Genomic DNA, 13,279 nt, shown 5'->3' with positions numbered 1-13,279 from the left:
ATCACACATTATCATAAAGCACTTCCTCCCACAATCAAGATAGAATCACATTAGATGAAGTTCAATGCTCAGAGTTCATCAAAATTGACCAAGAAATAATGCTACAAGCTCTATCTGAAAAGAACAGTTTGAAACTACTTTTACTCTGAATCCTGCTGGTTTCCCCATCTGTCCTGGCATACGGGCGGACACACTGACCTGTTTTGCTGGGATTTCCCGTGGGCATTGGCCAAAGACTCCCTGAGGATTTCACTGGCAAACTGCTCCACAGCCTATGGAGAGATGTTAAAAATGCATTATCCTCACCAGGAAACATTTTCTGTTCTCAGAGAAATAAAATTAGAAAGAAAGTCAAACAAAAGCAGAATGAGAAAAAAAAAACATTTTTACAAAAACAGAATAGTGTAAAGTTTCTACCATAAAATAAAACATTACTCAATCTCAGACTATTTACCTTAAAAATCATGGTCTCCACGACAGGTGCAAAAACGTTCTTCTCCACCTCCGCCTGCTGCAGAGTGACGCCGATCTAACACACACACATATCATTACATGTATGACACAGCAGACAGTCTGGATGCAGGTAGGCTGGCACAAAGAAAATGTCAATCTCACTCACCTGCTCCGCTGTGTCTCTGATTAACTGGGTTGATGGGCAGCGCCCCAAGAAAAACTTGGGTTCCTGTTCGGCCTCTTCCTGTTCCAGTTTGACTTTGACCTTGGCAGCGTCTATGTCTTTCACACTGATGATGTCAAGAGGCTCATCATCTTCCTCGTCAGGCTCCGCCTTTAGAATCCTCTGAAGTTGCTCCAGACGTTGAGACAACTCCTCACAGCCCGTCAGAGTCGAACTGCACTCTAACAAGCACACACACACACACAGACAAGTGTCAGTGTAAAACACCAGACAACTCCTCACAAGTAGCTCGTAGAGCTACACAAACACACCAAAAACAATACGCTTGATCTACACTATGGCTCAGTTGCAAACATTATTATTATTTTTATTACTAACAATACTATTATTTTTATCAATAATAATTGTTTGTATTTTACCTAATAATTATTATAATTAATTAATATATTATAATAATGATTAATGATAATAGTTTGTATATAACCTAATATGTATTGTACGAATGTATTATTATTAGTTTATGTGCTTGCTTAATATTTATTATAATTAATTAATTATTATATTTGTTATTATTATTATTACTACTAAAAATAATAAATAAACATTATTTATTATTATTATTTTTATTATTAATAATATTATTTTTTATCAATAATCATCATTTGTATTTTTCCTAATAATTATTACAAATCAATAGTTTGTATATTATTACCTAATATTTATTGTATGAATTTATTATTATTATCATTATTAGTTTATATACAGTGGCTAATATTTATTATAAATAATTCATTATCATTATTATTACTACTAATAATAAAAATAATAGTTTATAAAGTGCCTCAATTATTTATTTATTATTATTATTATTATTAACAACAATAATACTATTTTTTTATCAATAATAATAATAATAAGTATTTTGCCCTAATAATTATTTGAATTCATATATTATTAGTAAGATGAATTAATAATAATACTTTGTATATAACCTTGATTTTGTAACAAATGTATTGTTATTGTTATTATTATTATTAGTTATACAGTGCCTACTTATTATAATTAATTATTATTAATAGCTTATAAAGTGCCTAATAATAATGATTTATTATTATTAATAGTTTGTGTATGTTTTACTCTATACAACAACTTAAAAAATGCAACCTAAGAAAGTACTTTTTTCCTGCCTTCTTCTGTCTTCATTTATGTACAACAAACAAGACTTTTAGCGAGTATCCTCACCATCTACCGTCTACACAGGATATTGTCTAAGGAAGCATGCTAACTGAAAATAAACCTCATTAGTGACTAATTTAAAAACACTCTTTATGGACTTTGTACAACATCTCCATTAGTGGTCACTCGGCTCAAACAAACAGCACTTGTGAGGTGCATTATACCTCATGGTCGAGTATGAAGTCAGATTCAGAACATAGCTAAGCTATTGACTCAACACTCTTATTAGCAACAAAAAAAATACACATAACAAAAATAAAAATTGGGGGAAATAGTCTGCTAGATGTAAATAATTTTCAGTACTAAATAAAATATATTTATAATCAACACTTTCCTTGGAATCAGCATCATTTTATAGCAATTTATAGCAGTTCATGCAAAAAGTGCATGAAATGCTGCATAAAAGTTTGGCCAACATGAGCTTTACTATCCACCTTTTTCCTATGCCCCATGATGCTTTGCACAAATTATGGGAATAACTTTTCTCCGTTAAAATAACTATGACACTGGCACAAAGGCCATGTACACACTCCAGCTGAACTAAGTTGTCACTTCACCTCAATATTGAAGAAATAACAAGCCCAAAGATGCCTATAACAAGTGGACATGGCAACACTACTAGAGCGAGCTTGGCGAAGCAACTTTACGAGCATAAACAAAACCCCGCAGATCGAGACATGAGTGTAATGGTCAAACACTTCCATCAAGCGCATGTTTACATACAAAAACAATGGAAAAGTAGCACAGTGGAATAGGAAAAAAACCCTTAAGGTTTAGTGCAACAAAATGAACAAATATGTTTTCCATGGTTATACATGCTCATATCCTGTGATAGCACAAATAAATGTGCAGACATTCGCATTTGTACTTTGTAATGAAAATATAAACGAGCATGCTGTTGCATGTTTAATAACTAAAAAAAAAAAAAAAACTTGCACACATTTTGTGATGTTTACTGACAATTGTAAGTTATTTGATCGGCTATAGACTACTCAAGGAGCTCTACTGGTATGGATGGATCCCATTTGTGTTGGAGACTCCTTGACTAAAGTATGCAAACTACATAGGATTATCCAGTGTTTAACTAGTGTTTGTTGAGATGCAGTTACATGAAATCTATTTTCCATTAAATCACATCAGTTTTAAAGTATTCCACGCAGGCTATACATGATCACAGTTAGATGCAAGTGATTTTCTCTAGATTTGAAGGAGGATTTTTTTTCCCCACTCCGATGAAAATCACTGGGTCTTACTTGACCACCCCTGAAAATTATATCAATAATTATAATTATTACGCCCCTGGTTAAACTGTAAACTGTAAACTGTTAAACTGTAAACTGTAAACTAGGGCTGTCACAATATCAGATTTTTCACACCACGGTTATTGTGGCCAAAAAAAATCACGATATCGATATATCGCGATATCCATAGAACCTTGGGGGAGAAAGTTATCAAATGAATTGGTAACACTTTACAATAAGGTTGTATTAGTTAACATTAGTTAATGCATTAGTTAACGAACTAACCATGAACAACAGCTGTTCAGCATTAGTTAAAGGGGTGGTAAAACACATTCTTTTGAAGGCTTGGCTGTGTTTGTGGGGTGCACTGTAACATGTGTTCATGCTTCGTTTTAAAAAAAATTGCCTTATTTGTCATATATTTGACCTTTATTCTACACTGCTCTGTCCCTCCTTGTAAAACGGTCTGATGCTTTCCGGGTTGTATGAAGCCAGTCCCTCAAAAATACGCAGTGGGCTCAGATTGGTTAGCTGGCCCAGTGTGTTCTGATTCGCTAACCGCAGTGCACGTCGGAAACGTCACGCCCCTTACCGGAGGCTGTTCAGTATTAGAAACAACGGCGTCAATAAAACCATATGAGCTCGAATCAGACCCAGAACATTTGAGTGAAGATGATCGAGCAGAACCTGCTCAGTCCTCGAGAGTAAAGACTGCGGATCTATAATGATTGCTACTGAATGGCACTTTAACTTTTGTATTTTTAGAACGATTATAGCCAAATATCTGTCGCAAGAACTAACGTTAACCCAAAACGAATACTAAGCACTGACTTTAGTAAGTTAGCCAAATCACACACAGAACCATGTTTAGCAAGCCTGTAGATAAACAATACATAAAAGCTCTAATCAAAGAATAATTTACACTAATGCCAGGTTCGCTGTTGAGATTTTAACGTTAATGTTTGTAACGTTAGGTGTTCGTCGGATAACGTTAAGTATGAATGAGCATTTAACAGACTGGTTTGCAGAACAGCGTTGTCATCTGTTTACTTCCTTGCTACAACCTATTACAGGAAAACACATCGATGAAAAATAAATCAGACTTACAGGTTGTGGCCCGTGAACAGCTTCTGTTTGTAAATCCAGCTTTCAGGACAAGCCGTTGTGCATATCCTGTATTGAACTCGCGAAGTTTGTGGAAGTTTGTGTTGTCCTCCGTGAAATGTGCAGCGCGCGCGTCGTGCATCCACGCACCGGCAGTGTTTTTTTCACGCAGCTGACGTTGTGCAAATCTGGCATTGAAATCGCGAAGACGGTGGATGTTTTCCTCTGTTAGATGTGCTTAGATGTTAGATCTCCTCTGCAGGGAGCCCTGCGCGCGCCTGATTCCCCGCTGACTCAAACACACGTGCATATAACATGCTGTGTGTTAAACGCTCTGCAACGCACCCCCGTCCCTATGAAGGCTGAACAGAGCAAGTACCCCCAGACCTGCAATCCGGATGAAAATAACAGCGTTTCCTCGGCATCGCGGCAACAACACTCCAGCCTACTATACCACAACAGCGCCGCGATACAAAATGGCCTCACCCCCCCTTATTTAATATTCTCGGAGGAGGGGTTTATGTAAATATTGAGGCTGGTGATGTCAGCAAGCCCTGGAGGAATGTGTGTAGTCGCCTACTGGCCGTTTGCTGTAGTTCTTAGAAACTGATTTCTTTAAAAGCAAATATCTCCCTTTGCTTTAAACTTTGAACGTTGTAACTTTGCAGATGTTGTTTATGCTCAAGCAGCAACATTACACGCTAGCTAAAGTTAGAATAGTGAAATCGTGGTTTACTTAATCTTCTTTGTTAATGTAAGTTAATATAGAGCTGTTCATGGTTTGTTCATGTTAGTTCACAGTGCATTTTAGCAAGATTTTAATAATGCATTAGTAAATGTTGAAATTAACAAAGATTATTAAGTGCAGTTCATTATTAGTTCATGTTAACTAATGTTAATTAAAGAACCTTATTGTAAAGTGTTACCAATTAATTTTTACTTTGTTTATTTAGTTTTATTTTTTACCCAACAAACATAATTGGATAATGATAAACAGGGTAATACTCTGTTACTGATAAATTGTCTTTGAAGCTCCCTATGAAATAACAAGAGAGAAAATACTGTCAAGTTCAACAGTATGATGATGAATAAATATTAACATAAATGTTATTGGCCATGACTAGATTGCAAATACAAATACAAGAATAGACATTATTCATTAATTAAAAGAAACTATGAGACCGCGATCGTCGACTGGCTGACTGGTGACTCTGACCGGCGCGTTCCTTCAGCGCAGCTGCAAGAGTTATGGCCTTTTTACACCTGCTCACTTCATTCGTTTTCTCTGATCATGTATCTATCATATTGTGAAGAGATCAGGAGTAAACGTCTTCCGAAATTCTTTCGAGGTGGATTTAAATCCGATCACTCAGATGATTCACCGCTCCCACCACGCGCTGCGCGCGAGTGCTGAGGGGGCACTAAGAAGATGCAAGAAAAGACGCAAACGGCCGCCAGTGAAACTGAAAGTAGCCCAAGGCTCAGAATCAAATGCTCAAAAACACAATAATCTCCATTATGAGACTAAATGCTCTTACCAGTGCTTAGGTCGCTCGTTTTCCTATTACGGCCTTTGATCTTGAAATGATCCGATAAATAAAATAGCCTAAACTCATATCTGTTGCTTTCGTTGTCGTGAACTGAATTTGCATAGCCTATAGAGTGGGAATTGAAGATTGGATTTATATTCATTTTGCGGAGAGGTATAAGGTAAGACAATGCATGTTTTTATTTTTATAGTTTAGATTGTGTAGCCCGTTTAGTTTGCAGGCGCCGTTGCGTGCGAGCCTGCCGCAGCTTGTCAAAAATGCGTTTTCACTGTGGTGGTGAATGGTGATAGTAAACAAACTTACATTGTGATATGCTTGAAGTTTTTTTATATATAGGCCTATGGATTTTATTATAGGCAAGACAAGTCAAGTGTTGATTTGAGAGGATAAATTGATCAAACATGCGGTTAACTCACTGTCGGCCGCTGGCCGCTTGGTCATTAGGAAAAAAAACTAAAACTTTCATTTAACTAACGAAAATTGCCCCCAAATTTTTTTCTAAATTAACTTAATAAAGAAACGAAACGAAATATAACAAATTTGACATTACAAACAAAGCTGAACTATTTTTATGGCTGCAACAGTGTGTAATAGAGAGGGAGGAAAAAAGACAGCTACAGTCAGACTCGGGACACCGGAGTATTTACGTGTCATGTTATCATACCAGTCCTGTTCATTTTAAATATTGTGGTTATCGCCAATACCGGTATATTGCCACACCCTAAATTAACACGATGTCGATATTTTGTGCTTTGAATATCACGGTTATCGTCAAAACCGGTATATTGCGACACCCCTACTGTAAACAAAAATAAACAAGTCAATATGTCTGTATTATGTAACGCGTGTTGCCTTGCCTTAATCAAAAATGTTCATTAACTGGAACATTGAGTGATAATATTTTAAAGTGATTTCCATTTTGACAGACAATAAATACTGTATTTACCTACTTTATAAACATTCCAGTAAACATTGCTAATAGGGATTAGAATTGAAAAGTGGAGACAATTACATTTTAAATCATTCGTGTGAAAACAAACCTGGAAAAATAAAGTGAAGATTTGGGGAGATTCAAAACAAGAAATTCTTGGTGCATACCAGTGAATTATTCATGGGATACATGATATATCATATATTAAACCCAAACCAGAAGTGCCTCCCACAATCTAAACATCCATAATCTGATATTTTTTCAGGCAGCAAAAACCGGAACAGCATCTGGAGCATACCGTATCTAAGATGCCTTAAAATGCTGTCTACGTAGGAAGCTCAGTAGGGATTGAAAACGAGCTGATGTTGAATTTCAGCTGCTTATAACTGAACTATAAATTCTGAAAACTGAATTCATGCCCAACTCTGAATACTGATTATCTCATCATTATACAAGCTAATGCACCATCACTGGAAACTAAAGCGAGAGAGAAAGAGAGAGAGAACACTACTACATTGTCTGTGCCAAGTCTTGTGTAAGTCAAAGCTCTGGATAGCTGAGAGAGACACAGGACATGACGAATTAACCTCAACCACCGGTTCAAAACAACACACACACAAACCCTACTGGACACAAGCATGTGCGCCGTGACATAAACTACACACTCACCCGGTTCACTGTCGATCTGTGTGAGTATGTCCTCAATGGAGTCCTCCTCTGTGTGCTGGGGTTCAGGGTCAGGAGGTGTGTAACCACGGAGACGGCACCAGCGGAGCACCTCTTTAGTTCTGGGTGGGGTGAGGGCCTGAAGCCGAGGGGTTCTCTCTAACAGATCAGCACACACACGGCGCACAGCCACTGCTCGCTGCAACTACACAGAGAGAAAGAAACACAGTAAATGAACACAATCCTACAGAGCTTACAGATGCACCCAGACTAGATGAAACAAACACTCCTGTACCTCTGCAGCTCTACGTTTGCCAATGTTCCATGAGTAGTACTGATCCACAGAGGTGGCGCAGAATGGATAAGAGTCCTCATCTGTAAAGCACACACACACCTCTGTTGGTCTGGCTTAGGGTAAAATTACATTTAAGAGGAATAAATGATTGAAGAAAGCTGGTTTACGCCTGTCAATTCACTGGAAGAGGTATGACATTTTGATTTAAAATTAAAAAAAGAAAAAAATACACCATTGTTCAAAAGTTTGCGGTCACTAAGAAGGATCATATGACACTGACGACTGCAGTAATAATGCTAAAAATTCAGCTTTGTCATCACAGGGATAAATTACATTTGGAAATATATTAAAACAGTTATTTTAAATTGTAATATTTCCTACTATTACTGTTTTTACTTTATTTTTGATCAAATAAATGCTTGGTGAGCATAAGAGACTTATTTCAAGAATGTTTACCAACCCCAAACTTGTGAACATCAGCGTATGTATGGATGAATAACATGTATTTGGAAATGTTAATTTCATGCTGACTTTAAAACCTGTGAAATGAAACTTACTTTTCTCAGGGATAATCAGAGGAAATTTCTTCACTATGGCCGTCAGAAGTTGCGTCATGTTCTCAATGTGCTCCGTACTGAGAGAAATTTTTCAACAAATATGTTAACAAAGCTTTCAACATTTAAAAATGTTTTAATTAAGTTTCCTGCACTGATATTGAGCAACAGTGATGCCACACAGCAAAGACTTTATATATAGAAAGACGGTGAACTCGCATAACTATGAATGGGAGAAAGTGCAACGCGCAATATGGCGGATTATAAGTCCGGCCATCTAAATAAAAGAGCCAATCGGCAATTGGTAAAGTCATTGCATCACTTCAGCTGCCGTTAGAAGCTCCGGTTGCTATAGAAACGTCAGCGTGCTGAGAAAAATAACCTTTTTAATGCTATTTGAGCATAAAAAAAAAACTGATTTATTATACAGATGTCAGATTTCAATGGTGATTTCAAATACAAAATTTAATCGTAAGCTTGGTGAACAGCTTTGGAGAATTTGATGTTTCTCCATTCAAAGAGATAGGAGCTGCAATTGCATGACTGAAACAGTTGCCTGACAGGTGTTTCAAAGATGGCCACTGAGTGAAATTATTTGCCTGAAAGGGACTTTGCCCACTGCAACATATATGTTTTTTTTGGGGGGGTTTTTAGATGTGAGTTTGCAGAATAGATTGAACGTAATGCAAGAGAAAGACTAGGCACTACAAAATCAAAAAGACAATAAATAGACAAAACATCTTTCTATTGTTTTTTACTCAATAGTGTTATAAGGTTTAATAGGTCAGAAAAATTGCTTGCTAATTTACAATCGAGTGATTCATTAATTAACTATTTATTCACTCCAGAAATTGCAATTCATTACTTTTGTTGAAATTAAACTCAAAATGAACTATATTAAAGAATATTATTTTTGCAGGAGAATTACATAAGTATTATTACTGACTGGTTGTTGCTATGACAATGTGTAATTAAAATATTGGTGAATGTGCATGTCTGTGGGTGTCAATGCCCCTCTGCAAAAACAGAATCCGTAGGGAAACACAGGTATTCAAACAGACACACAATGGTGTGTGCACTTCTTACTTGAGTTCATGTGTTGTAGATTCCATGCCCTGTTCTTCTTTAATAGCAGCTGTGTCTGTGGATGTAGGGGTTGCCACCAGAGGAGCAGAGGTGGGTGCTGAAGTGGCTGGGGCAGATGTTTGGGGAACTGGAGTTGTACAAGTGGAGCCAACCAAACCAGGTTCAGTTTTAACTATGTAATGAGACAAGTACAACAGAGGTAAAGAAAAAGGTTGAACTCAGTGGATTGAATAGAGGGTATGCACGTGACTGCTGTTACACCCACTAAGTGGCAAAAGGACTGAGCAACAGCATTGGTTTTCATCGGATCACTGGATGTTGGGTAAGTTGTAAGGAACACTATATGGAGTCCAAACTTTAGTTAAAACTTTTTCGCAGTTTCCCCTATTAATTAATTCCAGTCATGCAGCAGCTCTTTTGCCCCTCAGTTCCGGCAGGAAAGTGACATCAATGCATACCCTTTATAACTATACATGTATAACTCCTTGAAGTTATTTCCACTGTATGAGTGTGTGTGTGTGTGTGTGTGTGTGTGTGTGTGTGTGTGTGTGTGTGTGTGTGTGTGTGTGTGTGTGTGTGTGTGTGTGTGTGTGTGTGTGTGTGTGTGTGTGTGTGTGTGTGTGTGTGTGTGTGTGTGTGTGTGTGTCTTACCTTGAGCTACAGGTGTGGGTGCTGAGGAAACAGTTCCACTTGTGGTTGTGTTGCTGCTAGATGCTTTAGCACCAGACTGCACAACTGTAACACAAACACACACAGGTTTACTTTAACATTCAAAAGTTTGGAATCAGTGTTTTTTTAATGAAATTAATGCTTTTATTCAGCAAGGATTCATTAAATTGATCAAAAGTGACAGTAAAGACATTTGTCACAAAAGATTTCACTTTTTTTTTTTTTTTTAAATGCTGTTCTTTTGAACTTTCTATTCTTCAGAACCCTGAAAAAAATGTATCACGGCCTAATAAATTAAAAATATATTAAAATAGAAAAGTTATTTTAACTGGTAATTATATTTCACAGCATTACTTGTTTTTACTGTATTTTTGATCAAATAAATGCAGTCTTGGTGAGCATAAAATATATATATTTTTTAATCTTACCGACCCCAAACTTTTGAATGGTAGTGTAAGGTCTTAATGAAATATAAACAAACTGCTATGGTACAATATTAGTTTGCAGTATTAATTAATTATCCACTGGTAATCATCTGCCGCTCTGGATAAAAGCATCTGCTAAATGCATTAATGTAAAAATGTAAATCTGGGGTCATGTGGGATACCATTAGTAGGAATAATTGCTTTTAGGTTTACTTTAATTGCTACACAGGCTATTAAAAGTGCTTCATGTTTTTCTGATCATGGGAGACCAGCAAAGTAACTTGAGTAACTAGATTGGGTGGACTATGTTAAGTACTAAATAACTAAATCTGTTGCATGGTTATGATATAGTGTCTATCGATAGAGATTTTGCTATAGTATCGTGGTATGTAAATATATCCTCGCAGTGCAGAACTGCTGCAAGTTATTGATACATTAGATTAATGAAACATGCATAAACTAGAAAATAAAGTGTAGAATTAATGTATATTTAATTCCTACATTGAAGAATGAATTATTGTTTACATTTCATTATTCCATTTTGGTAGTATTTCTTACTTGAAACATCTTAAATACACCTTCTTTACCAGGCTTATTTCATTTGTATCTTTATTTTATTGCATTTTAACAATAAAATAATACTACACATGTTATCTGGAAACAACATTTTTATTTACATTTTATTTATTTATTATTTTTATTTATTTACATTACACCTTATTTAGTTACATTTTGTTCATATTGCCCACCCCTAATGCTAATTTAGTGAAAAAAATAAAAAATAAACACACCATTCCAACATGACTAAGCTAGCATTAAAGTGTTTTTTATGTTCTGATTCATATAGTTCCTGTTGTCCCTCATAAATGTTAAGAGCACTCAAGCCTGCCATTTCTCAATTACTGAATCCTGTTATCTGTCTATTAAATTCTTCTTTACGCATATCCCTCTATTACTATGACAACAGCCTGCATATTGTTAGAGGAAATGGCCTTTCTTACTGCTCTGATGTACTGCATTCATTCAACGCAAAATAAACGAAACTGAGGTAGCTTCTGCTGCCATGGTGCCGCACAGATCAATCTAAAACAAAGCTAGCAACCAGGTAGACAGAGCGCAAAATGAGAAAATGAAAACCATATCTGACAGGAGAGCATCTTTGGAGCTCTGTTTACCTATTACTGTCATCGCTGATGAATGCTAAACAAAAACAAACATCTCTGATAAACGCAATCTGTCAGGCTTAACACAGCTGACAAAAAAATGTCAGTCCATGAAGGCTCCACAACCTGAAACGGCCCATCACAACATGCAAGAATGTCTTGCTTAAGATCACAATTGTTGCTGAATCATGAATTGAACCTACAATCTTTGGGTTGCTAGCATTGATCTCCAACCACAAGGCAGGTTTTGGAACAGAGCTTATTACAAAGATACGTATGTATGTAACTAGAGCATGACGTTGAAAAGAAGTCTAAATTGACAATATTACATAGACTCACAGCCATGAGGATAGTAGAGATCAGGAGTGTGAGTAAGGCTGTGTGGGTATCAGAGTAGCAGGGTGCTGTTACCTTTGCCAACAGGCATCAAGATAGTCTGCAGCGCCGAGGACCCACTGCCAACACTTAGCTGCTTCAGCTGATTGGCTGGGATGGTAAGAACCGTTTGCTGGGAACTGGACTGAGCTGGGTGCAACTTCAACATACCTGCAGATGAAGAGAGAATCGTGGTAACATGTGAACATAAAACCACAACCAAAAATGAAAATCCATTTCAATGCATTTTAAACAAAAACAATTCAAGCGATGGATTAATGAACTTTATGGCGATTAATTCAGAGAAGGGTTGGATAGCCTGCATTATCCCAAAAAATATGCACTGTAACGTTTTTTTTTAAGTTTTTTTTAGTGTCAAACTATTTTCATTTTTCCATTCATGAATCATGATACAGTTACGGTGATATATAAAGTCATAAGACTTAGACATACCACCCATCCCTAATTCAGTGTTGAGAAATATTAATTTTACTCGTGAAGCTAATGGTCAAGGCCATTCAGTCACCAGATTACATTTCATATAATTACAATTGTGATCTGTGAGAGCGGTTTAGCGGTTTGTTATTCAAAAGGTGTGGTCATATTAATTTTGTGTTAAGACCAACCTCTACCTGTTGTGAAATCTGCGTGGGGAAATCTTTCACCCTCGTGCAAAATTCCAGATTATTTTTTATTCGTATTAATATGATTGGATTTTTTTTTGCGAAAATTTGCTGAACAACATGTAGCAATTATGGGTGCAGACATAGTTAATGAATCTTCCAATGATTCGATCAAATGAACATCCCCGTTCACAAAGCACAATTCAGCTCCAGGAAATCGACCATCGATCACGAGGGAGATGGGGGCTTGATTCTGCCCGGAGCTACTAGTTCTGACTTCCAATGGACTCGCCACCAAACTCAGTTAAAAGAGGACAAAGGGCTCGTGGTTGTCACAAGACAAAGAAACAACCAGACCTCTGTCTTTGCAATGACCGGTAAATGAACTCCACGACACAGCTAAAACTCCAAGCAAGCTCACAGAAACTGTTAGCTTATGGAGTACATCAAATAACTGATTATTGGACTTTCATTCAAATAGCCTTCGACATAACTTGTTAGTGTGTTTACAACTAATACACGTTAGTTAGACTATTAGGCATGTATATTACTCACAATTCATGCAATTATGTAACTATTGAATGAGTGGATGAAAAAGCATTGTGTTTGATACCGGTGTGTTCGTATGGGTATAATCCAACAGATGAGCTGAATGAAATCTTTATAGAATTGATCATGTCCTTATAGTAAGAATTTAGGTCTAAATTTACTCTCTGCTTAAGAG

At 36.5% G+C, this 13,279-nt stretch overlaps 1 protein-coding gene across 2 annotated transcripts in view; it reads right to left on the bottom strand.

Annotated features, from left to right (window-relative positions):
• yeats2 (YEATS domain containing 2) overlaps positions 1–13,279 on the bottom strand; it is a 48,112-nt gene that overhangs the window by 1,930 nt on the left and 32,903 nt on the right. For both annotated transcript variants that reach the window (XM_079818952.1, XM_079818951.1), the window contains exons 21-29: positions 11,969–12,103; positions 9,952–10,035; positions 9,301–9,472; positions 8,218–8,294; positions 7,661–7,740; positions 7,369–7,570; positions 620–858; positions 455–529; positions 199–272 (exon numbers count right to left, since the gene is read on the bottom strand). In XM_079818952.1, the coding sequence (XP_079675078.1) occupies positions 199–272; positions 455–529; positions 620–858; positions 7,369–7,570; positions 7,661–7,740; positions 8,218–8,294; positions 9,301–9,472; positions 9,952–10,035; positions 11,969–12,103 (1,138 nt within the window). The remainder of the gene's footprint in view (positions 1–198; positions 273–454; positions 530–619; positions 859–7,368; positions 7,571–7,660; positions 7,741–8,217; positions 8,295–9,300; positions 9,473–9,951; positions 10,036–11,968; positions 12,104–13,279) is intronic.

Source organism: Gobio gobio (assembly GCF_949357685.1).
Source record: "Gobio gobio genome assembly, chromosome: 6".
NCBI classification, from domain to species: domain Eukaryota; kingdom Metazoa; phylum Chordata; class Actinopteri; order Cypriniformes; family Gobionidae; genus Gobio; species Gobio gobio.
The sequence above is the reverse complement of the archived record's forward strand: the minus strand, read 5'-3'. Positions and strand labels throughout refer to the sequence as shown.